This window comes from Drosophila pseudoobscura, chromosome X, assembly GCF_009870125.1.
Source record: "Drosophila pseudoobscura strain MV-25-SWS-2005 chromosome X, UCI_Dpse_MV25, whole genome shotgun sequence".
In the NCBI taxonomy this organism is placed as follows: domain Eukaryota; kingdom Metazoa; phylum Arthropoda; class Insecta; order Diptera; family Drosophilidae; genus Drosophila; species Drosophila pseudoobscura.
The window spans coordinates 67,622,529-67,650,260 of record NC_046683.1 but is presented as its reverse complement, the minus strand read 5'-3'; the positions used below and the strand labels follow the sequence as shown (position 1 = coordinate 67,650,260).

The 27,732-nt window shown below is 40.1% G+C and overlaps 3 protein-coding genes across 32 annotated transcripts in view; 2 read left to right on the top strand and 1 right to left on the bottom strand.

The window, feature by feature from the left end:
* The window catches only part of Rdl (Resistant to dieldrin), a 36,364-nt gene extending 25,572 nt beyond the window's left edge, over positions 1 to 10,792 (top strand). For 6 of the 17 annotated variants that reach the window (XM_033385439.1, XM_033385436.1, XM_033385435.1 and 3 more), the window contains 4 exons: positions 444 to 581; positions 3,384 to 3,668; positions 7,165 to 7,805; positions 7,941 to 10,792. In XM_033385439.1, coding sequence (XP_033241330.1) covers positions 444 to 581; positions 3,384 to 3,668; positions 7,165 to 7,805; positions 7,941 to 8,102 — 1,226 coding nt within the window. In that variant the 3' untranslated portion in view covers positions 8,103 to 10,792. The remainder of the gene's footprint in view (positions 1 to 443; positions 582 to 3,383; positions 3,669 to 7,164; positions 7,806 to 7,940) is intronic. The other 11 variants (XM_033385443.1, XM_033385441.1, XM_033385440.1 and 8 more) reach the window with 8 other exon arrangements.
* Positions 10,793 to 14,555: 3,763 nt separating this feature from the next.
* On the bottom strand, positions 14,556 to 21,304 carry nwk (nervous wreck). 14 transcript variants are annotated; one of them, XM_033385431.1, is made up of 13 exons: positions 21,114 to 21,280; positions 20,737 to 20,869; positions 20,430 to 20,659; positions 19,832 to 20,359; positions 18,869 to 19,772; positions 18,151 to 18,811; positions 18,039 to 18,095; positions 17,232 to 17,264; positions 16,455 to 16,480; positions 16,248 to 16,365; positions 15,993 to 16,175; positions 15,511 to 15,929; positions 14,556 to 15,408 (listed from the first exon to the last, which is right to left on the bottom strand). In XM_033385431.1, the coding sequence occupies exons 2-13, from the start codon at positions 20,755 to 20,757 to the stop codon at positions 15,352 to 15,354; spliced, it is 3,237 nt and encodes a 1,078-aa protein (XP_033241322.1). In that variant the 5' UTR covers positions 20,758 to 20,869; positions 21,114 to 21,280; the 3' UTR covers positions 14,556 to 15,351. The 14 variants fall into 14 exon arrangements, 12 of the variants coding, with proteins under 12 accessions (XP_033241322.1, XP_015042512.2, XP_033241321.1 ...); XM_015187026.2 differs by having other exon boundaries at positions 15,993 to 16,172; XM_033385430.1 differs by having other exon boundaries at positions 15,993 to 16,365; positions 18,151 to 18,570; positions 18,643 to 18,811.
* Positions 21,305 to 22,265: 961 nt separating this feature from the next.
* LOC6900911 (putative vitellogenin receptor) lies at positions 22,266 to 24,202 on the top strand. Its single transcript, XM_033383732.1, has 2 exons — positions 22,266 to 23,695; positions 23,771 to 24,202. Exons 1-2 carry the CDS (start codon positions 23,466 to 23,468, stop codon positions 23,808 to 23,810), a joined length of 270 nt encoding a protein of 89 aa, XP_033239623.1. The 5' UTR covers positions 22,266 to 23,465; the 3' UTR covers positions 23,811 to 24,202.
* Positions 24,203 to 27,732: the final 3,530 nt, after the last annotated feature.

The following is a 27,732-nucleotide window of genomic DNA, read 5'->3' as shown; positions in this document are numbered from 1 at the left end:
TCGATATAAATCAAAAAATATATTTTTGAAAAACACTTCAAGCAACAAGTTCTGAATGAGACTATTAATTAACCAACAACACAAAAAAAAATTGTTCAACCAAAATAAGAAGAAAAAAACTGAAGAAAAACCAGCTAAAGATATTATTGAATTTTTTTAGAAATTTTTTCTTATGATCGAAGAGAATCTATTAATAGTCTCACGAAATGTATTTTTTGTTTTGTGCATATTTTTCGTCAACAACAACAACAACAACAACAACAACGACAACCTCACCACCGAACTATGCCTCAACAACAACAACAACTGTACAATTAAATAAACTCGCCCAAACGAAATACCCAACAAAAACTAACACCAAAACTGTACAAAAATGCAACTTTTAAACACTAAAACAACCAACAACGATACAACAAAAACCTTACTATATACACAATATATAGTCGGCTACACGATGCGTGACATACGATATAAATGGAACGAGGGCCCCAACTCGGTCGGTGTCTCGAGTGAGGTATCGCTGCCCCAATTTAAGGTCTTGGGCCATCGTCAAAGAGCTATGGAAATCAGTCTTACCACAGGTACCTGTAGACGGTTACCGATTTATCTTTCAAAAATTTACTTTTACCTACATATACATACATCAATATATATATATATATATTTACGATAATACCGATGATGATGATGATGACTTATCTACTATATAAATATAAATATATATACTATACAATATATAAATATATATCTCGTTTTGATTTTACGTTTTCGATTCAATTCAATTCAATACTCTTCAGGCTCTTCAGTTCGATTTGTTGGCTTAACTTGTTTTGGTTTTTCCTTTCTCGATTCAAACTAATTTCGAAGCAGCATTTTGTATAAAGTACTCCAAAATTCAATCATTCAAATCAATCCAAAACAATCCAAAACAGGGCGTGCCGTAAAAGACTTGGGCTATAACAAAGTAAAAAAGGAGGGAACCGAAATCCTGGCTCAAGCACAAGCACCAGCCCGTCGCTTTTCAAGCGTCAAGAAGAGTGTGCTTCAGCCAGGACGAGAGTCCTAGGAAAACAGTAAAGAAAATGCATGTTAAGCATCCTAAGATTTTTACATAATTTCTATTTCCATATAGCTAGAGTTTGTTTCATCAACTAATCTATTTCATAGCATACTCGTACTCGTACAAATAAAGTAAAAAAAAAATTAAGTACATATTAACAACAAAAATATTAACAAGTGCATTTAACATTAGCCCACTTCATAGCCTAGACTCTAGACAGCCTGATCTAATGATAGACTAAGACGCGTCTTAGAGCTTTTCCCACTCGTACTCGTACTCGTCCTACTCGTATCCCCACAGGAAGACATACTCTTTAAAGTTTTAACGCAAAATCAACGCATGTTACAAGCTAGCAACAATTTTTCCGATTCAGTTCGTTCATCAAATTGATTTTCCTTTACCGCTTTACTTTTTCCTTTAAAAACTCTCAGTTTTTTCCGCCTTAATTTTAACGCTCATGAGTTCATACTTTGCAGCGAACTACGATTAGAAACCACAGAAATCAAAAACAGCAATCGAAACATTGGTAATGCCAACAAAAGAAATCTACTTAAAATTAAACCAAATCACAACCGAATTCAAAAAGAAAAAATGAACGTACGATTAATCTCCCCTTTAGTCACCTTTTGTATCATAAAAAACCGAATAAGCAAAGAGTAAAAATATCTAAAAATATCTTACAGTACAATAAGTATTCGATATACTTAGCAAAGCTTAACTGAATATGGCTTTTCCTTAGTAAATCATGCTTTTGATTTATGCCTGACATTAAACATTTTTTAAGCTGCCACAAACACACTCTCATGCTCTTAAAGGAACACACCTACACACCCACACACACAGCCACATTAATTTTATTAACTGTTCACGGAATTAGTTCTTACTACAAGCAAAAAAAAAAAAACTACAACAGCTATCTACAAAAGTATCTTAACAGTAATTAAAAACGCTACCGAAACTTATTAGCATAGCCGAACAAAATCTACAATTACAAATTACAATAACAATCGACACCAACAAACAACATTCTGTATTGTAAATCAACAACAACAAAAAGCATTAATATGAAAATCCAAAATCAAAAAAAAAATATATATTATGCTACAAACGATAGAAATACAAAATTAGCGAAAACAAGCGCAACCAGAAAAAATATATATAAAGTTCATCAAACCTTATCTCAAATATCTCAAAAATATCTATATATCGAAAATACAAAAACGCCCTCCCAAGCATGCTCTCATCTTATAAAGTTTCCTTTACCAAATCTTAACAAAAAAAAATAAATACAATTATCTAAAGACAAACAGCAACAAGTTGCAGGCAATTCGAGTGCGAAATGCTCCTAACTTGGGTCTTACACTAGATCTAGATCTAGATGCCTCCTACTCATTACTCCTACTTTTCTTTTGGTTTCATTTATCCTTTTCCTTGCAGAATTTAAAGTCTGTTTTTGTTCGTCTAATGCAAGTCACTAAAATCTTAAACTCGCTCGCTCTCTCTATGTTTTATTAAGAAAGATTTAAAGCAGTTTCGGTCTAGTCGAAGTTCTGATATCCTTGCAGAACTTAAAGAACCAATCAATTCTTTAATATTCCTTTCATTTATCTTGGGATTCAAGAAATCAATTTCCCTAACACTAGATACAGTTAATATCTCTCTTTTAACGCGATTTTTTTTAATAAATAATCTGCTAGGGTAGAACTGCCTTTTGAATGCCTAGAATATTTTTTCTAGTTTAGTTCTTGACCTTAGCTTTGCATTGAAAATTTTGCCATTTCGTTAATAACCCATAGTTAAGTATATACATAATATATCTGATCTGTATATTGAAGTATTGCCTGCCTGATTAATGAAGCGATGTGTTGTCGCCTAGATCGAAATCTAACCGTATTTCCAGAAAGGATTACCAGCCAATAATTATTTCTCATGAAAAAGCGCTCATACTTAATTCTCTTCATTTGACTTTCATCTCGGTTGGAGTTTTTTTTCTTTTCATTTGAAGCTTGAACTATGATTTCGTTCTATGGTTTTCTTTTTTGGTGAAGAATACTAACATTTTTTGTTCCTTGATATTTGCAAACGAAATGGATCTCAAAGAAATACATACTAATAATATCTTTTATATCTTTCTCGATCTCTCTTTCTGTCTCTCCCTCTTTCCGCAAAAAAAAAAAAAACATAAAACCAAAACAAAAACTAACAAAAATTAACTTATTAAAATAATGCAAATCGATTGAATATGAATATGGTTTATAATGCGATTAATTGAATAATTGAAAAAATTGAATCATCGAAATCATTGAATCATTGGCGCGGGCAGGAAACTATTCGCGTTTAGCCTGCGAAATTCAGTTCGTGCGCTCGATGGGCTACTACCTTATACAAATCTACATACCCTCTGGACTGATCGTTATTATATCATGGGTATCATTTTGGCTCAATCGCAATGCAACGCCGGCGCGTGTGGCGCTCGGTGTGACAACCGTGTTGACAATGACCACTTTGATGTCGTCAACAAATGCAGCGCTGCCAAAGATTTCGTACGTCAAATCGATTGACGTCTATCTGGGAACATGCTTCGTTATGGTCTTTGCAAGTCTACTGGGTAATCAAAAAGCAACTACCAACAATCCAAACTAAACCAAACCAAACCAAAAACTAACTCCAAAACCCCATTCAGTAAAAGAACCAACTAGAAAAACTATTTCCCCATAACACTCTCTCTATCTATCTATCTCTCTCACCCACACAGCCACACCACACACAGAGAGACACATGCACATACACATACATATACATATGCTATATTTATGTATGTATGTACTCTCTGTGGTTTTTACTTTTGATTATTTCCGTTTCCGTATGATTTAAATACGGGATGACATATGTCATATATGCCCGATTTGAGTATACTTTTAATCACACTTTTGCCAGCTTTCCTTGCCACGCTTAGCGTTGTGCAGCCAAGATACAAGATACAACATACAGAAACATCCAACACACACGAATTTATTTCCTCTGCAAAACGAGCTGCGTCTTAAGAAATTTTCTTAAAATACATACATAATTATCTATTTCTCTACATATCTATAAACCCATTGGTTGTACCGAAAAACAACGCAGCGTGGTTTTGCCTCTCCACAGTAGTTTATTTTCTAACTTTTACAATTTAAAAATACCTACATACATATTTCACATTATTATGGAGCCAACAGGCTTACGAGAAAGTCTATCTATAAGGATGCTGAAATGCACTGCACTGAAAGGCACTGTAATGGGTCTGGCACCAGGCAAAAGTTTGATATAATTAATTATAGATTCGAAACAATACTGCCATTTAAATGCCATCCAAATTATGTGTGATTCCAAGTAAATATCTCAAGCTTCGGTGCTGACCCCATCAAAAAAAGCTAACTTTAACTTTTTCTCTAACTATCTAACAATTTAAAAAAAAAACAATTCTCAAGCAACAACTTACACCCACAACTACAACAACAACTACTACAACAAACAGCAACAACAACAGCAAGAAAGAAAGAACAAAAAATAAGCAGAAAAGAAAAGAAAAGCAAAGAAACAAATCTCTTTTTTCGTATTTGTATGTTATTGTTAATTTTCTCTATACAAAGAAAAACTATCATCTAAAGAAAATGTATGCAAATTCATAGATACGCGCCTCAGTACCAAGAATAAAGGCACGAAAATTTCCCACCGTTCCCCTACCCTCAGCCTCCACACTCTCCAAACAAAACGAAAAGAAAATTCAAAAAATCCACAAATGTTTTGCACATTGCACATAGAATCGAAGCATGCTTCAGCTCAAAAAAAGAAAACCTATATCCAAATCAAAACCAAAATCAATACCAAAAATCAAACCCGATTCATTCAGCCATATTAGCCTTTCAATATATACTATATATATATGCAATGTATATAGCATAGCGCCGACTCAGGTTGAGTTGTGGTGTTCAAAAATCTCACACACTTGAGCGAACCCACTACCAACCTGAAATGGTACCCAGATATCAATATACGCCCAGCTTCCGCCATAACGCAAATGCAAATGCCAAAATGCAAAACTGCTAAATCGCAAACCGAAAAAAACAAAACAAAAATGTACAAAAACCTAAAAAACAACGCACCAACCAAACCATCTAGAGCCCGGGTACGATTGCTCGAACATATATAAATCACCTAAAATTACCATCAATAAAATTAACCATAATATGAAGGGAGCGCATAAAAAAACGATACGAAACGAAACGAAAACCAGCATGCCCTGCGCCACACCTGGCTTGACTCGCGATTGAATTGAATCAAAAACAACATACGAAAAAAGATAAAACAGACACAGTACACTGTAAATATGGTTCAACAAGTCGTCGATCAACAGCCAGAAGACGCAGCCCTGGAAAACCTCAGACATCGACGAACACACCGAACAAAAATATATCGAAAAGAAAAGCCATCCAGCCAGCCACGCAAACCTCAAAACTTTCCGAATGATATATGCGATTTGGAGCCCTCAAGTTTGGGTCACTTAAATGGGTGACCCAGACATGATGGCTACTAGATCCAGCCAGATTTGGTAATGCCAATTTTTTGGGGTTAGGTAAGATATGATTTTGTAGTCAGCTTTCTGTTTTGTTTTATTGCCTTTTGCAGCAATTGGTTGCCGCGACTCGTTGGGGTAAGTAAATTCGTTACTAGTTACTTACTCGTTACTTCCTGCCCATTCATATGCATTCACGAAACTGTACGTAGGTGTGTATGCGCTTAGCGTATGTATTGACCTACCCATTGATATTGATAACGGGTATGCGATTCTTTTGGACTTAATCTCGTAATACCCCTGCCCCTTTGTACTTACACCAACCCAATCCCCCACAAATCCCGCTCAACCAATTCGATATTGAAATACGAATCTGAATCAGAAACAGTAACAGCGCATGCAGAAAGCAAAACATTTTCAAGGATAACAAAAGGAACAGCAACAAGAAAAATAACATCGGAAGCAACAGCAATTACGAAGGCAGAACACAAAATGCTGGAAATTTTTGTGTCCTTTATAACGGGCGACTCTGTTCAATGAATTTGCATTTGAGGCACGCACATGAACATTTTCCTTGAATGATGGTCTCAACTGCAGAAATAAATGTGTACATAAATCGTTTGGCTTACAAATGACTTTTTCCACTCATTTCACAACAACGACAGGAAACAACACTCTCACTCACTCACTCACTAACTCACTCACTCACTCCCTAACTCACTCGCTCACTCACCCACTCACTCACCCACTCACTCACTCGCAGACACACACACACTTCAATTGCTCTGTCTATATCTCCTTCTCTCTCTATCTAGAAATTTATAGCTAACTCTCTCACACACCCACTCACACACACACACACTCCACCCAAGACTTGCTTTATTCGAATTTTCCTTTGCCTGGCTAAAAAAAGAAAATACCTAAAAAAAAATTACTTCAATTTTTGATTTCACGTAACAAACAATAAAAACACTGAACAACAAAGTCTATATTCGTTCGAAATGGCTCTAAGTATTACTTAGTCACCTACTATAAGCCCGGCCTATATTCCACCCAAAAATTCTATCTACATATCTCTCGCCGCCACTCACCGTTTAAGACGTTGGGCAATACTGAACTGAAATTGAATGCCAAATTCCTTATTAAATTTAAATTTCTTTTGTTTTTCTATTTGTCTTTCCTTGTATCCATCCGATAAATATGCAAAAACAAAAAACCCCGCACCAAATTATCAAAATATATATATACAATATATACTCGTACTTCTGCTACTACAACCAACAAAATATCATCCGAAACATCATATGGAACTCAAACTCGAACTCGACTTGCCTCAAAATTCTTCAACTGCATCCGCATCAATATCAAAATCAATATCAATATCAAAATCTACCCCACCCACCTGTACGCAACCGCTCATCTATCGAAAAACTATCAACAAAACTATCGATTATTCAAATTCCAAATGCCTTACCAATTCGATTACAATTATCAAACCAAAATCAAACAAAATCAAATCGTTATCGTTATCGTATATCGCAATCAATAGAATACGCCACCGTCGGCTACATGGCAAAACGAATTCAAATGCGAAAACAAAGATTTATGGCGATCCAAAAGATAGCCGAGCAGAAAAAGCAACAGCTCGACGGGGCCCAGCAACAGGCCAATCCAAATCCGAATGCCTCCATGGGGATGGGTGGAGGAGGCGGCGGTGGCGCTAACGCCGGTGGAGGCGGCGTCGGTGGTGGCGTCGGTGTCGGCGTTGGCGTTAACGTCGGCATGGGCATGGGTCCTGAGCATGGGCATGGGCATGGTCACCATGCCCACAGCCATGGTCATCCGCATGCTCCCAAACAAACAGTGAGTAACCGCCCAATCGGCTTTTCCAATATCCAACAAAACGTTGGTACGCGCGGTTGCTCGATAGTGGGACCCTTGTTCCAGGAGGTGAGATTCAAGGTCCACGACCCGAAGGCCCACTCCAAGGGCGGGACCCTGGAGAATACAGTGAACGGTGGTCGAGGAGGTCCCCAACCCCACGGACCAGGACCGGCGTCCGGAGGTGGACCCGGCGGCGGTGGTGGTGGTGGTGGCGGCGGAGGTGGCGGACCGCCAGATGGCGGTGGCGATCCCGAAGCAGCGGTCCCAGCCCACTTATTGCATCCCGGCAAAGTAAAAAAGGTAAAGGTAAAGATCGTACATGATGCGGCGATAATTAACTAAGTTTTCTCTAACCTAAGCATATATTAATCGATTTAACCTTTCTGCCGATTCTCCTATTCCACTATTCCTTGGACCCCTAACTTCCCTCCATCCCCACAGGACATCAACAAACTGCTGGGCATCACGCCCTCGGATATTGACAAGTACTCGCGCATTGTGTTTCCGGTGTGCTTCGTCTGCTTCAACCTGATGTACTGGATAATCTACCTGCATGTGAGCGACGTGGTCGCCGATGATCTGGTGCTGCTCGGCGAGGAGTAGAGAGTGCCTCGTCGTCGTCGTCATCGTCGTCGTCGTCGTCGTCAAACCATTCGCGTCGAGGGTGGTCCAGGACCCCATCGGATCGCCAGAAAGAGGAGTGAACAGCGCACGAGAGAGTCAAACTATGCATTGCGCTGAAAAACCACACAAAAAATAAGAAGAAAACGCAAAGAAAAAAAGAAACAGAAAACAAGCAAAAAAAAAATTAATTAAGAAGCGGAAACAAAACTAATTTTAACTAGGCGATATGAGGAGACGAAGAAATGCAACAAGTTTTTGTTTAATACTAATGAAAAAAAGGACACACACACACATATTACAAGGTCGAAAGCAAAGAATATTGTTAAATAGATTTACACAAAGAGAAAACATAAGGATAACATTAGCAGTAACAAGGCAAATGAAAAAATGAATATAAATGAATGAAGAATAATCAAAAGCAACAGGATTAGCAAATTGTAGTGAAAATTATATAACGAAAGGTATAAGAGAACATGTTGAAAAGGATTAAAAAGCCATAAAAAAAAATCACATATATAACGATCAAAAAATCATACGCAATATAGACATTAAAGGACACGGAAAGGGAAAGTGGAATCGAATGGGTTCGAGAATGAGAGTGAGCAAGAGAATGAGAATGAGAAAGCGAAAACTAATAAATACTACTATACTACAATACTAGCGCAGTCGAAAAGTTGATTTCAAAGACCACAAAGTTAAACAACACACAATACATATACATAATAGAAGAATTAACTGAAACTAACGTTATAGACCATACTAGAATGAATGATTTCCATTATCTTTGCGGAGTTTTGAGCTTAAGTTTAAGAACCGAAACACCTTTTGCTTCCCACTTCAAAAGCAAAACACCCAGAGAGTCTTCCTCTAATTTAAGTCCCCCCAGCTTCAGAAGCACGCTCTCCGAATCGAACACATAGGAAAACCAGAACCAGAACCACAAATGAAACCAAACCAAAACTAAGCCCAAAATTTAGTAAATCGAAAGTTTGATTTCCCATTCAGTTGGTTTGATTGATTTGTTTATTCAGAACTGACTTAGCGCTTCCAAGTGAAATGGCCAAATTTATTAGAAATCAAAAAGTAAGGCGATGAACAAATTTCGATAATTGAGAATCAATTTAGCAAATCTTTTTGATTAAGTTAACTTTACATATAACACTCACACACACACAGAGACAAACACACACACATAAAACCAGTCGAGTATAGTCGTCGAATAGGAAAGAAAGAGAGTTTTAATCATTTGCACACCAAAATAATAAATGGGAAAACCAAGAAATACCACGAATTACTTTGGAGCGCACCTTTTATAAACAAGCAAGCAAGAAAGCAAGCATCGTGGATAAGTCATACAAATAGTTAGTGCAATTGAAATAGCTAAATAATAATAATAATAGGAACGATAATGTTTCATTTTAGTTACACCAACAAATTTTTGATAACAACTTTAAACTAACGAACAAACAAATTATTCAAATTGCACTCACTCAAACGCTCCACTCCACTCACTCACTCAGAAAAATGATGCTCCACACAAGAATCAAGAACTCAAAAACTTTTCGAAGACAACTTTGCGGCACCATAAGAAATCAATATAAGGTCTAAGTGAAAATCCAATAAAAAAAAAATTTAAAAATACAAGTAAATTTAAAGGATATACAAAATACAGAATATTATACATAGAGCATAGAAATATGTACACAAGTAATGAATGAATGAAACTGCCTAAGAAAATTAGTATATAGGTCAAACAAATAGTTGCTAAGAAAAACAACAACACACAACAGGGGTGGGAGGGGAGATACCCGTAAATTGATTTCCAATTTGTATATAGCAATGTACTCGAACTCGTGTGAAGGAAAAAGGAGCAGGCTAGGTACTCGTTACATACTCATCAAAAGCAAAGTAGGAGCAAAACTTCGCAATTGAATAAAAACTTAGTTAATGTAATTAAATCTAGTTAAGCGATTAACTCGGATACGTTCAAGCAGTCAATAAAGCGATTAACATACAAAATGATACTTACGATGCACCGTCTTAAGTTAGCCTAATGAACATATACACACACAAAAATATATAAATAAAGATGTATGAATTTTCGCTCAAGTTCCTCGATGAATCACAGAAACATAAGAACAAGAAACCAAAAGTTAAGTTAATTAACACATAAATTAAAGGCAAGTGAGTTTAACTTTAAAACAAACAAAAGAAAAAATGTGAAGAGCATACAAGAAACTAAAAAATAAACTTTAGCACACCAGGAGAGAAGGAGGAGAAATATATAAATACGCGCAAGTGAATCATACCAAAATATCATCAATGAATTTTAATTTAGTGTTTATGATTAGTAAATGGACGAAGAGCAGGTCGTAAGGCTAAAGAATTTTGTACAGTTTAGCTAAACTTAATGCTAGGAATTAGGTATACACCATAATATGGTCAAAGTATGATAGTAACACTCCAACACACACACACAAAAACACAATCAGACACACACAGACACACAGATCTATGTACATGTATATAGAGTATGGTATAAGTATACACAATTATATGAAATATACATACATATGTATATTTATGTATACAAAAATCGTATTTAGGCACCTACATACATATATGTAGCACGAGTTTTTTGATATGTAAACCCCTAATCCAAAAAAAAACCAAATAACTGTATATACGACAAAAAGTACTTATGAATGGAAACCAGCTATGGAACCCTAAACATTAACACTGTAGGATGAGGAGCAGTATGAAAATATAAATGGAGATGGAGATGACCCTTGAACCCACTTGAGGAATACCTAACCAAGAATTCAGCCAGACAACAGACAGAAGAGAGCCCAAGGAAAATTACTTTATTAAAGATCTAGACAGACACAGACACACACACACACGCGTAATACACATACATGTTTATCCGAAAGAGAGAACGAGTCGAGAAATCGACTATTCGATACCCTTCAGCCATATCTGAGAAATCATAAGAGATTGCTTTTAGTCTGTCTGTTTCTCAATAATAACAATGGATAATCATACAGTTTACATATATTTCGAAAGCAGACCTACATATGTATGTATGTATCTATGGCTTATGGGTATCCGTATTCCCCGAAAATATCTAACTAAAGAAAGAAATTGAGCAAATTAAAAGCCAGATGTTTAATGTTTGAAGTAATTAATTGATTAACTGGTTAACGTTTTTTAATGAGAAAAGGATTTGAAGCAGAACTGCAATTGATCTACCATTCCCAAACCAAAGAATTCCCGAATAATTACAACATCCCCGACACTTGGAATCATGAAATCGGTGATAAATGAACATTAAAGAAAGAAACAGATAAATAAATCCATATATATATAGAGAAAACACTCATATATATATATATATACACCTATATATTTTGTAGCTATACAAGTGTCAGGAATCAATTATGTTACGGAAAGACAGAAATCAAAATGTTTATAAAAGCGAGAGTCATATTGTAACGATATGATATGATATGATATACAGACTATAATGCAAGCGAGTATCAGTACGAGTATCCCCTATATAAAACGTCGAATCAATTTTTGATGAAAATGCAAAAAAATAAACAAAAACGAGAACAACAACAAATAGCTGCTCAACGGTTTCGGAGCGTATTTCCAAAGAACGTAAATTAATGAGAAAAACAAAAACCATTTTAGTTGTAACAATTGCAAGAGGCAAAAATAGTTGAGAAAAATTTTAAGGTACAACTAACTTAATGGCAAATTGATACGTTTAATTTTTCATATGGAATTTTTTACTCTACACTTAGTTTACGGATATAATTTGTGGGAAACCAAACCAGACAGAGATGATAAGCAATTTAGTTGGCCATAGTCGGAACTTTTTTATGAAACATTATTCAATGATTATGAAAGACGTGGAGGTGAAGAGGAAGTTGAAGATGATGCATACGTACATATGTATATGTACCGTCGTAATCGTGTATGCAAAAGCATTTAGGACAAAAAGGCAAAGACATCAAAAACGATGAACGATATGTAAAATGTTAAATTATACACACAATGAAAATGTTTGAAGCATTTTTGGTGTCGCTGTTTAGACGGCGGCACCTACACCAACGTTTTATAAAGCAACCAACAAAAATATAAATAGATACCTAACCTATATATATATGAGAAAGGGATATATATATATATGTACGTGACACGATGTAATAATTGCGTATGTATGATGTATATTTAATGATATATTATATATGTATATGATGGTCTCAAAAACAAACAAACAAACGTAAAAACAAAACGGGAAATTCTAAAGTATCTAGATAAGAAAATGAACAAGTTGAAAACCTTAGTGCTTAAGTTGAACCACACACAGAACACACAGATACAGATAAAAGATACAAATACATGATACAGATAAAAGATACAAGATTCAGATAAAAGATACAGAAACAGCTAATGGAAACTGAAAGAGATACAATATACAGAATAGCTAACAGAACCCTGCATTCCTGCATAGTGCACCAGAAACTAAAACAAAATGGCATTTTTTAAATGAATTCCGAGTTAATGCAAGTGAATATTATGATGGAGAAATAGTCTATAGTCCACATCACAGGATAAACGGATTAAATTGCGATTGAGCCATGAGCCATGAGCCATACATTGTTAGGCAACACTAGTGCAATGAAAATACTTTACCAACAGTGACACACACTGACACACATATACACTTATGGTTGTACGTTGCATAATTTATAATTTGTTGCATCATTATTATAAACAATTACATTACTCTTAGAATCCCCGAATAAAAAGCACTCTCTGTTGACAGGCTTCACCTTTTGCTCAAGCAAAGTAAAACATGCGAACAAATTTGTTATTACATTTTAAGATTAGATACACCCCAGCTCCTTACACCAACACCCCTCCACTACCTCCCCTCCACAACTACCCCGCAGACACTGGCTAATAAACAATATCTATGTGTATATGATTTGTCTGTCAATCAACCTCAAAGCTCTCAATTCTAATCATACGATACCATCGTCATGCAGCCAAAAGGTCGCTGTTTTAAGGAGTTCAAAGAAATGTATCTATATAATTTTTGGTTTTATCCGTCCATCAAGAGTTCCTAACTGCAATAAAACAACATTTTTTATGATTAACACTCAGCCAGCCTGCAATAATCTTCCAATCTTCCTCCCTGCCTCCATCCCTTTCCTTCCCCACCCTTCCCTTCGCTACAAGTCTGCTCTGCTGTCAATTATTTGTTATTACTATTACCCTGACCACCACCGTCAGACCCCAAACATTTCGGTTTGCTCAACTCATCAAATACCCCTCCACCCCTCCCACCACCACCACCACACCCCACACACACATATATAGCTACCATATACATATGTAACAGGAATATGTTTGAGAAGGAGAAATAATTTAAAACGTAATGCGTAAATGCGTATGTAATGATTGATCACTGATCACAAATTTTGACTGTGTTAATTTCGTTATATAAAATGAATAAAACAAAATTTAAATTAAAAAAAATTAAAGCAAAACTGAAGTGAAATAAAAAATAAATAATTATCTATAGCATGAAAATAAAAACAAAAACCACTTAAAAATAAACACACATGAAAATGAAACCAGAAAATAACAAGAGATGAATGTTACCAGAAAGTAAATGATAAAAACAAAAAACCCAAGAATGGAACCTATATTATTAAGTTAAATACTAAAACTAAAAAAAAACATCCAAGTGGACAAAATGCAAACCAAGAAGAAAAATATTATAATATTGCAATGAAGTGAATATAAATAAAGATATGTAAAAAAAAAAAAATTACAAAAAAATCAATAGACATGTGTTTATTTATTTTTCATATTCAAAGGATTTGAAAGCTTTAAAAGGGATTCAATTAAAACACATTTATTTTTCGCTTGCTTGAAAGTGGAAATTTGTTTATTTTTGTTAGTGGTTTCGAACAGAGGGTTGTTTTGTTGAACTCAGGAATTACTTACAATACATTTTGCGGCATATTCAAGACCATTTTTTGTTTTCTTTAGTTTAAACTGTGTTATGGTAATATCGTATCGTTGAATACATACATATGTATGTATGTGTATAAGAATTCGTCATCCAATCGAGTTATGCATTGAGTATTCGAGTATTCGCAAACAAAGTCTCTGATTGAGTAGGCATTTCACTAGATTCTCTTCAGTTTCACCAACAGTTTCTGGCTTCCAAAACATTAACTTAGTTCATTTCACTAGACACGGAAAACAATTTTAGCTAATAAGGCTATAGTTTTGCATACAATTGCAACAATATTTGGGGATCTGTTTCCTTTTTGGTTGTGCAGAACTCCTACGTGTACGAGTAGTTCGATCAAACAGAACAACTGAATTGACTTGGTAGAACTCTTCTTGGCTGTTTGTTGTTTGGTTTTAATGCTGTTAACTTGGCTAATACAATACAATACGGTTCGGATCAAGCACAATGTTTATCGTAAGACTGCTAAAATACTGGACTTAGATATATATACAATACATATTATTGCTCGATTAGTTGAGGATGCTGATATTCGAAGACCGTTTCTGTGTCTGAGTGCTACATAAACGCGTTTACAATATTTATATATATTCCATACGTGTCTGAGAGTATAACACTTTACAAACTAGAATAATTAATTATATATTTATATAGTTTATATTTATATATATATAATGTATAACGTATGGTGGTTTCTTTTTATGTTTTTGTTAATGAAGGCCCAGTTGTTGTGTAACTATAACCCCGGAGGCAGTCAGAAGTATTTTTGAATGGATGTACACAATTTGAGCGCTGTACGTGATGCGAGGGGTGGTAAGAGGATCTTTAACTTCTATCGTACGGTATATATATATATATATATACCGCATAAGTATATTTCATATGAGTTATCTGAAGACCTGCTGTTGTGTCGTTGTATGTGGCTCGAGAAACGTAAATAAACCAGCAACAAATTGGATTTCTGTTGTGATTATATTGGAATTTTGATGGATAGGCTGCCGACTTTGGTTTATTCCCGTTTCCCGATCGTTAAACTGCTAGATTGAAGTCCGTCTAAGTCTGTATCTGGATGTAGGTTGGTTGTGGGTGGTTGGTGTTTGGTTTTGTGTGTGAGCCTATTATGCATTCAAAGTGGCTGTGTCTGGAGTTGGTGTTCCGCTTGGATCCGCTCTACAACTGTCCGTCGCTATAGTCTATATAGTATATATCATGCTCATGATCGTGTGCCTAAAAGAACAAGAGAAACAACATTGAAGTAGCCGACCAAGAGGAAGAGACCGGAGCGCCGACGATCTAAGCGTTGGACTCTTTCAGATTTTGCAAACGTGCCAATTGATTTGAGTCCAATTCCTCGGGTATGCTAGCTCGCCCGCCGACCACCTGCTTGGGCGCCTCAATGTCCTCTTCGGCTGCGGCTCCGGCTGCTCCAGCTCCGGTTCCGGCTCCAGCTGCTGAAACGCCCTCGCAGTGACCCTGCTCCTCCTCATCGCCCGGCTCTCCGTTCACATCCAAATCGCTGGACTGTTCGCCTCCACCCCCACCGCCCCCACCTCCTCCGCCTGTAGTTCCAGCAAAGGCATCATCAAAGTTGGCATCAAAATTGGCCTCAAAGTTAGCCTCAAATCCAATTCCATCTCCAGCCGAGTCGGTTTTTGACTTCTCGTTGAATGGATCCTCGACCTCCTGCAGAATGGGGACATTGTTGCCCGAGGCCGAGTCGGTGCCCTCCGAGAAGGACTGTTGGTCCTCTGGATCACAGGATGGATACTCGGTCAGTGTAATGCTTACCACCGGTCGCACTCTAGTGTTACCTTCTTTTGCAGCCGTCATTGACGACTGGGCCGCATTGGATGGCGGCTGTTTCTGTGGCGATGGCGATACTTTGACCAATGGCTTTGGCGATATCTCTGGCTTTTTATCCGCCACCGGCTGTTCCTGCTTAGACTCGTCCTGCTTCTTCACATGCTGCTGCTGCTCTCTTTCGCTCTCTCCTACTGGTGGGAAAGATTTATCGGCACCGTCTTCAACCATGGGGGTTGCAGCGGTAACAATTATTTGTGCCATACCTAAGTTCAACGTGTTCGCTGTGGCGCCACCAGCGCCAGGCTCTGATTTGCCAGCAGCCTTTTGCAGCTGGGGCGGCGGCAAAGATGGCGGTGGCTGCCCATCGTCACTGAGATCGTCCTAGAACACACAACAGAATAAACATTTCAGTATGGCCGCGCTATATTTCGATCAGATTGGATGGGTAAATGGTTTAATGGATAGTTTACCTCCATGCCAGGCTCTTGGATGAGTACTGAGTAGGCGTTAGAAAAAAATGACAAAATATATTGATTGCTTAGTCAAGATTCGTATTTCTGGTTTAATCAATCTTATTTCTTGATAAAAAATATGTATGTATATATATATATGGTATATATATATTTATATATATATATATATATATATATATATATGGAACGGTGAGAGATATACATAGAAATCAATCAGTTAAGAATCATTTCAAGGCAGTCTTGGAACAAGAACTATCTAGATACACGATAAGGAAATGACAAAAAGGAAACTAAGTAAACTAATTAGCAATAGAAAAGCAATAATCGTATACGTACGATATATAGAAGAAGGGTAAATTTGTATATTCAATATATACTCGGGGGAATTTTTTTTTTTTTGTTTTGTTTCGGGGCACACAAACATGCGGGAAGGTGATAAGAAAACTAGGTTATCAGCAAATCAGTTTTCTTTATATACATAAGAAGGTTGTCACAGGATCTTATAGCTTACAGATATTATTTTTGGGCTGATATTTAAGTACAAATTTACGTGGAAAGCCTCAAGGAGAACACGAGAATATAGAAGCTACCAAGTGGGGAAAAATTTCAAGAGATTTCTTTTACATGCTCTCAAAAACAATGGAAAAGGTAAAGATTTCCCCTACATTAAATTCAAGATACTGAATTAAGAGATATTGTAGTAAGAGAAACGTTTTTGGGTAGTAGAGATATATATGTAGATATGTTGTTAAAAGAGCATAATCGTTAAATTACCCTTCTTGGCAGTGGTTTGGCTTTGGTTCTGGCCTTAAATGACAGAAAGACACGCAATTACACGGAGAGAAATAACAACAACCGATGCAGAAAACACACAGCAATGAAAAAAAACACAAAAGTGATAATTATTGAAATCAATCGTAAGCTTTCAATAAAAAATCAGTGCCATATACACTCAACAATATATTGATAATAGATTATAGAAAAAAAAGAGAAGCTGCAAAAAGAAATAAATCGAAAATTGTAATCGATAACAGGACAAGAAACATCGATACACTAACACGACACACGTTGGATAAGCAGAGCAGCCTAAGAAGAGTAGAGAGAACACTGTAAAAAATCGTAGGGTATAATAATTCTTCGGATGGCTTTCGTCTGGGGACTGGCTGGGGAGACACGTTTTGTTTTTCAATTTTTGAAGACAGAGACACATTAACGAAGAGTGTAGAGAGTGGAGAGTAGTTACAGTAATTGTGGTGGTGGTTGGGTGGATGGTTATTTGTTTTATGTTGTGATAGTATTAGTAGTAGTATTAGTATTTAGACGAGCTGCAGTTTTGGAGAGGAGATTAAGTTTTACCTCTAGAGAATATAGAAGCAGGTATAACAGTACTTTTCGATATGTATTCTTTTTTTTGTTTATCGGTGGAAAATGGAAAATTATACAATTGCTTTTGGTACTAAAGGAATCGGAGATCGAGTGATAGATATACATATTTATATAGATATAGAAATAGATAAAGACAGAGGTGAAACCAAAGAGTAGGTGCTGACGGGGGGGCAGTACTGGTATGTGGACATTTACCTGGCGGAGGCATACTCGGAACAGCCGCACCGTTGGGTATATAGCCGCTATCTTCATCTGAAAAACCATTCACTTGAGTCTAAAGATCAGCAATTCACTTCCATTCACTCACCTGCCGTATCCTGCGAGCCAAACATATCCTCTGTAAGCTCCAATTCCAGCTCGTGGGCATACTCTGGGGGTAGTGCTGGTGCCGGGGGCAGGGCAAAGTTCGGGGCTGCCATTGGGGGTGGTGATTCGTCGCCGCCCTCGCTCAGCGGTTCGCCCATTTCGTCGCACTCCTCGACGACCAGGGAAGGGAAGTTGCCAAACTTTCCATCTAGCTCGCCCTCCCACCAGCCATCGTCGACGCCGTGGGCCGTCTTGGTGACGATCTTGATCTTGTCGCCCTCCTCGAAGGTGAGCTCATCCTCGGCGGTGGCATCGTAGTCGTAGAGCGCAATGCACCATTCGACGTCGGACTTGAGCTGCTTCTGGGGGGCCATTATGACCGATACCTGGTCGGGGGATTGCATCGAGTCCACCGTTTGATCTTCGTTGTCAACGGTGTAATCGACAGATGAGAATGAGATTTGAGAGCGCAATTGATTGGCGGAACCAGTACCATTAAAAGCGCCGCCAGCCGTCTCCTGGTCAATGTCCAGATAATTGTGCGGCACATAGCCCTCCTCTCCCCGATAGTTGCGGGCCCGCAGCCACCCATCGCCGTCACCCTCGCCGACCACCTCGAGCTGCTCGTTCTCGACAATTGTCAGCTCATCGGGATTTTGCCCCTTCAATGTCGATACGAAACATTAATATCAATCCCGCAGAGAGGATCCACCACTCACCGTGTAGCTGTAGAGTGCGGTGCACTTGAAGATTGCTTCTTTGGGCTCGGGTACAATCGGTTCGTCCTTGTCCTCCTCCTCCTCGCCTCCCCAATTCACCTCGGTTGGATCGTCCCACGCTCCAGCTCTACCACTGGCTGCCATTGCGGAGGTAGGAGCTGCGGCAGCAGCAGCTGCTGCAGAAGATCCAGTTGCCGCACGCTCCTCGGGCTCATCATCGCTGTCGCTGAATGTGCGATCCCTAGAGAGCTGCGTCTCAGCCTTGGGCTTTGTCTGAGCAAACGCCGAGGCACCGCCGGCCGCCTCATCTTTGTCGCTGTCGTAGAAGGAATCTGAGCTAGGATTCTCGCCCTGGCCCGAGGCATCGGTGCGCATCGATATGGAGCTGGCCGAGCGCGTTAGCTCCTGCACGCCCATAATCTCTGCCTCCTGCACCCACTCGTCCACATTGATGCCGCCGTCGCGCAGGCACTGCAGACAGGCCTCGGCCTTGGCCTTCTCGGTCTCGGAGCGGCGTATCTGATCACGGAACTCCTCGATCTTGGTGTCCAGATCGGGACCATTAGGATCGTTGGGATCGGATCGCTGTCCCGAGTCCCTCAGCGACTGACAGAGGGCCAGCTTCTTGGCGTTCTCCCTTATGGAGGCGTTCTCCTTAACCACCCGTCCCGCCAAGTTCTTGGCCTCCTTGGTGAGCGTCTCCGTGGCCGAATCATGCTCTGTGGTCACCTTTCTCACCGGATCGTTGTCACAAGCCTCAAAATCATACTGGATATGCTGCTTAAGCACCGGATAGAACAGATAGCAGCACTGCAGATTGTATTCCCGCGTCAGCTGCTGGGCCTGATCGCGAATCTTCCCGAAACTGTTCTGCGTGGCCGAGCAGGTCAGCAGCTCTGTGCGTCTAGAAGAGGAATCAATAGGAAAACTGCGGTAAACTCTAGAGGTAGAGGTAGGTCTTACCCCATTAGCATTAGGTACTCGGCCACTCGCTCGAACACATAGTTCTCCATGGTGGTCATCGTGGTCTGCAGATCGACTGTAAAGTAACGATTCTGATGAGCATTGGCGGCGGCCAGGCTGAGTATGTAATCGTTTCGAGCTCCACTCGACTTCTCTTCGAGCAGCTCTTTCCGCGAGGTGACCCGTGCGCTGTTCTTCTGCAGCGATGTGATCGACTGGAAAAAGGAGCCTTTTTTCTTCTTCAGCTTCTCCTCGATGTCGCGAGCTTTGTCGCGCACATCGTGGGCACAGTGCTCCTCATCAAAATACGACTTCTTTGTCTTGTCCACATCGCCCACACTCAAATGGAGTTCCTTCTGCACGTTGACGATGCCTGAAAGCGATCTCTTGGCAATAGCCAATTTGTAGTCCCTGAGGACCTTGGCTTCGTCGGCGATTTGCTGCTGGAACACCTCGATGGCGGCCAGGCGGGCACGGGCCAGCTTCTCATTCTCCTCGAGAACTGTGCGCCACACACTCCACATGTTCCTGAGGGAAGGCAATGTGGCAGTTATAGGGATTTATCCGTTAATTCTTTAAAAGTGTCATCAACGCTCACCAACGCTCTTCCATGCCCTCCATCTTGATGTCAGGAATGTTGGGTATCTTCTTGTTGAGATACTGCGACGAGATCTTCAGGAGGGCCTCACTATACGACTTCTCGATGGCCGATCGCTTGATGGTGAACTGTCGTATGTCCTCTAGCAGGTCGCACTCATGCTGGTTTTTCAGCTGCAACTTGGCCACCTGCTCCGTGTGCAGATTCTTCAAGAATTTCACATAGTTACCCTGTTGGACATAAGAATTTAGTGTCTGGGGAATACTTCTCTATGGAATGAATGTTCTCCAAGAGAGAGAGGCTTTACCTTTCGCGGCGGTGGCTGCATTTTGGGGCTTTGTCTACTATGGCTACTATGTTATTGAATAGTAGAGTGCTACGCTCTCTCTTTACGCTTTTACCAAGCCAATTCTTGTTCACTACGTTACCACAAGCAGCTGCTGCAAAAAAAAAAAGGGCGGAATGATGTGTCAGGTTCAAGCTATTACTGGATAAGGTTTATGTAACAAAAATATTGTGGCTGAAGGTTGCAAGTTTTTTCTCAAAAGCCAAATTCTCTACAGTTTGATGGTAATTTTTCAGCGGAGCAGCAGCACCCCGTACTGGATGTATCGATTTCTCTGGCACTCAGACGGTGGCAAAATATTTCAAACTACAATTTTAATTGAAAAACTCAATGCTAACACTTTTCTTGGACATTGCCCGTGAAGATTGTTCTTTTGGTCAACAGTTTCTTGATTTTTCTGGTTTATCTGGTTGCTTTTCACGAAAATTACGGCTTTTTCTCTGGTACGTGCCTGCGGTCCGTGGCTTATCGATTGCGATTTTCATGTCTTTTTTCTTGTGGAACCGTTAGCTGCTGCTGCGCAGGAGTGTGGGAGCAAAGCAGGAGAGAGAGACGAAACCCAAGAGAGAGAGTGTGTATGTCCGGTTCTCTCTCACGTTGTGCGCGTTTTTTCTTGTCTTACTTTCATTCATGTTCATAGCTACAAATTCCGTTAACAACGCTGTCAGCTGCTTGATAACATTTCTTCCCTTCCCCATCTCGACCGGGCTCTTGACTTAAAGAAAATTCCCTCCCATCCAAAGTTACCCGAAAAACTCTTAACGCGGCAACTGTTGTCACAAAAATGTGCCCACAACCTTCATGGGCTATCAGGAAGGTTTAATTGATAATTTCACGCACTGGCAGCTTTTATTGATAAGATTGATATATGTATGTAAATATTATAAGCACCCCCACCCGCTGAGTAGGTAATCTCTGTGCATTTCCATCACGATTCTTTACGAACATCTAATTTATTCTAACAATCCAATCAATTTTCTATTCTCAAATTCTCATTTTTAGGCAAGTAGTGGGTATTGAAATATTTTTTTAAAATATTTAAACACGAAAATGTTCTAAATTCATTCTGCTATGAAGAAACTACATGTGCCTTGACCGTTGGCAGCGCCACTTCAAAAAAATGTCTATATACATTCTTATTTACATTCTACACCAAAAAACAGCTGTGCGACTATCGATATCCGTTTCGTGGGATTTTCCTTTCACAAAACACTGTCAAACCATCGATAGTGCCGCCACTCGATAGTTCTGAATGGAATTATTTCCATATTTACGGAATATCGGTATATATTGGTATATTTTGTCGGTTTCATCAATCTATTAAATTTCATTTTCAACGTTATATAGAAATCCAGTAAAAGTAATTATTTAAATTAAGCCAATCAGGTAGAAAATTGATTCATTAATCCGATAAAATTATGTGGGCAGAGCTAATGGTTTTAGTTAGGCAGCATTATTCAACGGAATAAAGAAATTGAGCAATTGGAACGGTACTCGTTTGTTTATGCTACTGTTGCATGAGCAAAAGTGCCTTGTGCGTCTGCCTACAGTGGCTTCAAATGACAGTAAGTCCTGATGTCACAGGTCACTCCCTGTCCGCTGTTCCACGGGTTTTCCGTGCTTTCCACATTCTTCGCATTTACAGGTAAAGTCGAGCCACAGAGTCCGCAGTTGCGATACCGAATCGACCAGCGACGCCCTTTGTGTGGCCCACTACTTCCTGCCTCTGCCCCCAGAAGAGAAATTTCATTGAAAAACAATTGAAAAAGGAAGAAGAACAGACCCTGGACTGGAGGTTTGGGTGGAACACCGGCGTCTTCAGGATTCTGGCGTCTGGTTCGTGTGCCGTGGGGAATGGGGCCTGCTCCACCTCTACCTGTACCGACCCCGCGACCCCCTGCGTGTTGCCTGCCGCCTTCCTGCTGTTCTCGCGCCACGAGCACATTGGCCTCATCTTGACCGAGTACAAGGTCAACAACGGGGGCTGCTCCCACCTGTACCTGGCCTAACCCGGCAGACGGGGCATGACTTGTGCCCCACCCACTACCAGTTGGCCGAGGACGGGGTCTCCTGCAAGAACTACATCATCTTCAGCCAGAGGAACAGCTTCGGCCGACTGCTACCGAACACGACACACGAACCCGAATATCCGCGCCGTGGACTATGATCTGTTGCTATGGACCTGCTCCTACTCCAACAGCATTAACATGACCATTCGCACAACTGTGTTCCTAAAACGTTGCCTCTTTTAGCTTCCTGGCTGAATTCGTAGGCGTCAACGATACCGGGGACTCGGAAAAACCTCGCACCATTGCCACCTTAGGGAGATTTTGTACTGGCTGGAGGACAAGACCGGAGTGGAACGGATCACTGTCAACGACGTTATTCCGTGGAGCTGCATCGTCTGTCGCAGTTCACCGACATCCGGGCCGTGTGGACACCGGATGCGCAAGTGCTGCACAATCACACGGCACAGTTGCCCAAATTGTTTCCAAAACTGCATAGCCAGAGGGGTGTGACACGCGGCACGCGCGACGTCTGCTCGTGCCCCATGCATCTGATGCTACTAGAGGACCAGGAGAACTACGGCGTTTGTCCGGACTGTGGGCCAGATCATATCACGTGCACGGCCCCAGTGACGGGGAATGGTGACATGAATAAGTACAAGTCTGACTGCCCGGACAAGTCGGATGAAGTGGGATGTCCCATATGACTGTCAGTTCAGCTGCCAGTCCGGCGGGTGCTTCGACAAGGCTCTGATCTGCGATGGTACCACCTGTGACAACTGTGAGAATGTCCACGATGAGGCCGACTGCTGCAAGCTGCCAGGAGACTTTCAATGTGCCATGGTACAGACGATTTGCCTGCCTCGGATATTCTTGCGCACCGAGCAGGATGAAGAAGGAGCGGAAAGACTCGGGTATACAAAAGCCTATACACGCATCATGCGACTGTTTTTTTTTTGTTAAACTATTTTGTTTAAACCTTGTTTTAGTCAAATAAAACAAAAGCAAGGACTAAAAACTAGCCAATGAACCACCCATGCGGCCGGCAAGCCAAACCATGGTCAAAAGGGACAAATCTGCCAAGGGAAACGGCTTTGACATGGATAGTTCTAATTCAATACCCTATAAATATGTATATAAGCAAATAGTCGACTTACGCCATGATGTCAGGTTTCAAATGGGAAAAGATACTAAAAAAAGCCGAACAGTAAAAAATCTTATTTCAAATTAATCCAAGACGTTTACTGAATATCCCATTATTTCCTTTTCTCCACCACAAACGAACCATGTCAAAATAAATAATAAATAAGTAATAAATATAATTGTTGTAATCTTACCAAACCCCAGGCCGGCCTATCCGAGGCCTGCTGCCTATTGACATCTGCAAGATGCTTACAGAAAATCAGGGAACGGAACCATTACAGCAACCAAGCTAAACCGGAAACACGAATTCGAGCGAAAGGGCAATACATACATCTCGAGCGAGATGGAGATATATACCGATCAGGCACACACTCGCAACCGGAACAGAGAAAGAGAGCGGCAAAACATATTTTCGAGTGAGACGGAAACACATGAGAAAAAAAAACAATAAATACAAATTTGTATGAAAATAGAAAGAAAACGTATGAAAGTAGAAAGAAAATTAAATTTATATGTATATATATTTGTATATAATTTAGTGGAATAAACATAAATACTACATATTATGTACTATTATGAACATATGTATGTGTATTTTATGGTATTATATTATATAATAATATACATACATATATGATTACATATAAAAAAGTAAATCGCTCGTGAAAAATTATATACTAAACAGATTATAGTGTAATACCTGCGCATCAAATTTTAAATCATTAGTGCATTCAAAAACACAACCAGCAAGCACGTACATATGTGTACTGCCCGTATTTCTCATGATGACTAGGCGGTGGTTGAACGCCAGAACGCCAAAGGTCCTGGGAACCCTGTGGAAAGTGAATTGAAAACCAGCTCCCAACAGCGATTTCGGTTTGTCTATTCCTTCTGAGAGCATATTTCATGACACATATCCCGGAAAAGCAGAACAAGGATTCAACCGTCACTTTTCTGTTTTCTGCGCCGCTCTGGTGATTTTCCCTCGTTAAATCAGATGGCCCGTGCACCCACTTTTTAAACCGGTCGCTCTGGAGAAAATATCCTTGATCCTTGGTCCTTGATAAGGAATGCATTATCTCAAGGAAACTATTCCAAACCCAGGACGACGTCGCACGTTCTGAACGTGCCTCGAATAACGGAGAAAACAACAAAAGTTGTTGCTGTTAATAGTTGTACAACAAATTTTTGTTGTTGTACAACAACAAGCCCCAACCTGCAGTCGATTGGTAGGATTCTGCAAATCACGAAAAGCCATGCCGCGGCCCCATCGGCTGCCGTATAGTAGAGATATGGCAATGATGATATTCCAATCTTCGGAAGGCTATATCTCAAAAAAATAGGGCCAGATCGTTGAAGGACCAACACTACCAGGATCGCGAGGATCCCGATAGTCGAGCGGCATCAAAATCTCGACTACGACAATGAGGCCGCTTTTTGGCAAATTTAATGATGGTTACATCATGATTTTTTGCGTAAATCGTGAAGAAGTGGATGTCCTTTTTTCCAATTGCAGTCGATTGGCAGGACTCTGCCGATCACGAAAAGACATGCCGCGGCCCCATCGGCTGCCGTATAGCAGAGATATAGCGTGCCGAAGAAACCAGTATTTTAATGATATGCCAATCTTCCGAAGGCTATATCTCAGAAAAATAGGGCCAGGTCGGTGAAGGAGCAACACTCCCAGGATCGCGAGGATCCCGACTGTCGAGCGGGATCAAAATCTCGACTACGAAAATGAGGCCGCTGTTTGGCAAATTTAATGATGGTTACATCATGTTTTTCTGCGAAACTCGTGAAGGAGGGGATGTAATTTTTTACGATTGCTGTCGATTGGCAGGACTCTGCCGATCACGAAAAGACATGCCGCGGCCCCATCGGCTGCCGTATAGCAGAGATATAGCGTGCCGAAGAAACCAGTATTTTAATGATATGCCAATCTTCGGAAGGCTATATCTCAGAAAAATAGCGCCAGTTCGGTGAAGGACCAACCCCGACTGTCGAGCGGCATCAAAATCTCGACTACGAAAATGAGGCCGCTTTTGGCAAATTTAATGATGGTTACATCATGTTATTTTGCGAAAATCGTGAAGAAGTGGATGTCCTTTCTTCCGATTGCAGTCGATTGGCAGGACTCTGCCGATCACGAAAAGACATGCCGCGGCCCCATCGGCTGCCGTATAGCAGAGATATAGCGTGCCGAAGAAACCAGTATTTTAATGATATGCCAATCTTCGGAAGGCTATATCTCAGAAAAATAGCGCCAGGTCGGTGAAGGACCAACACTCCCAGGATCGCGAGGATCCCGACTGTCGAGCGGCATCAAAATCTCGACTACGAAAATGAGGCCGCTTTTTAGCAAATTTAATGGCAAATCATGATTTTTTGCGAAGTCGCGAAGAAATGGATATCTTTTTCCCCGATTGCAGTCGATTTGCAGGACTCTGCCGATCACGAAAAGACATGCTGCGCCCCAATCGGTTGCCGTATAGCAGAGATATAGCGTGCCGAAGACACCAGTAGTTTAATGATATGCCAATCTTCGGAAGGCTATATCTCAGAAAAATAGCGCCAGGTCGGTGAAGGACCAACACTCCCAGGATCGCGAGGATCCCGACTGTCGAGCGGGATCAAAATCTCGACTACGAAAATGAGGCCGCTGTTTGGCAAATTTAATGATGGTTACATCATGTTTTTCTGCGAAACTCGTGAAGGAGGGGATGTAATTTTTTACGATTGCTGTCGATTGGCAGGACTCTGCCGATCACGAAAAGACATGCCGCGGCCCCATCGGCTGCCGTATAGCAGAGATATAGCGTGCCGAAGAAACCAGTATTTTAATGATATGCCAATCTTCGGAAGGCTATATCTCAGAAAAATAGCGCCAGTTCGGTGAAGGACCAACCCCGACTGTCGAGCGGCATCAAAATCTCGACTACGAAAATGAGGCCGCTTTTGGCAAATTTAATGATGGTTACATCATGTTATTTTGCGAAAATCGTGAAGAAGTGGATGTCCTTTCTTCCGATTGCAGTCGATTGGCAGGACTCTGCCGATCACGAAAAGACATGCCGCGGCCCCATCGGCTGCCGTATAGCAGAGATATAGCGTGCCGAAGAAACCAGTATTTTAATGATATGCCAATCTTCGGAAGGCTATATCTCAGAAAAATAGCGCCAGGTCGGTGAAGGACCAACACTCCCAGGATCGCGAGGATCCCGACTGTCGAACGGTATCAAAATCTCGACTACGACAATGAGGCCGCTTTTTGGCAAATTTAATGATGGTTTCATCATGTTTTTTTGCGAAAATCATGAAGAAATGGATGTCCTTTTATCCGATTGCAGTCGATTGGCAGGACTCTGCCGATCACGAAAAGACAGTCCACGCCCAGATCGGTCTAGCTATAGCCAAAGAAAATATGAAAAAGTCGGCCAATGCCCGATCAGTGTGACGGCTTCCTGTGATCGAGATGTGTCGGGTACATGGTACCTTATCAAGGATCCAGAGTATTTTTCCCAATCAAACATTTTAGTATTTATTTATTTATTTTATTATTCGACAACGAAATCAAAATAAGCCTTAACTAACTTATTTCTATCTTAAATAATAAAAAAAAACAAAGAATTACTAAATCATACTTAAAATAGGAAAAAATCTATAATCAAGCGTCTGAAGGCTCCTTTCCCCTGGCAAAAGTCAAATTGCACCCTGCTGGCAGCGCATTGTGCTGGCGAAAATCCCAACAGATTGGCTCATTATTGCCATAGTTGGTCCGGTGAAGATGAGTGGGTGTATGGGTACTTGA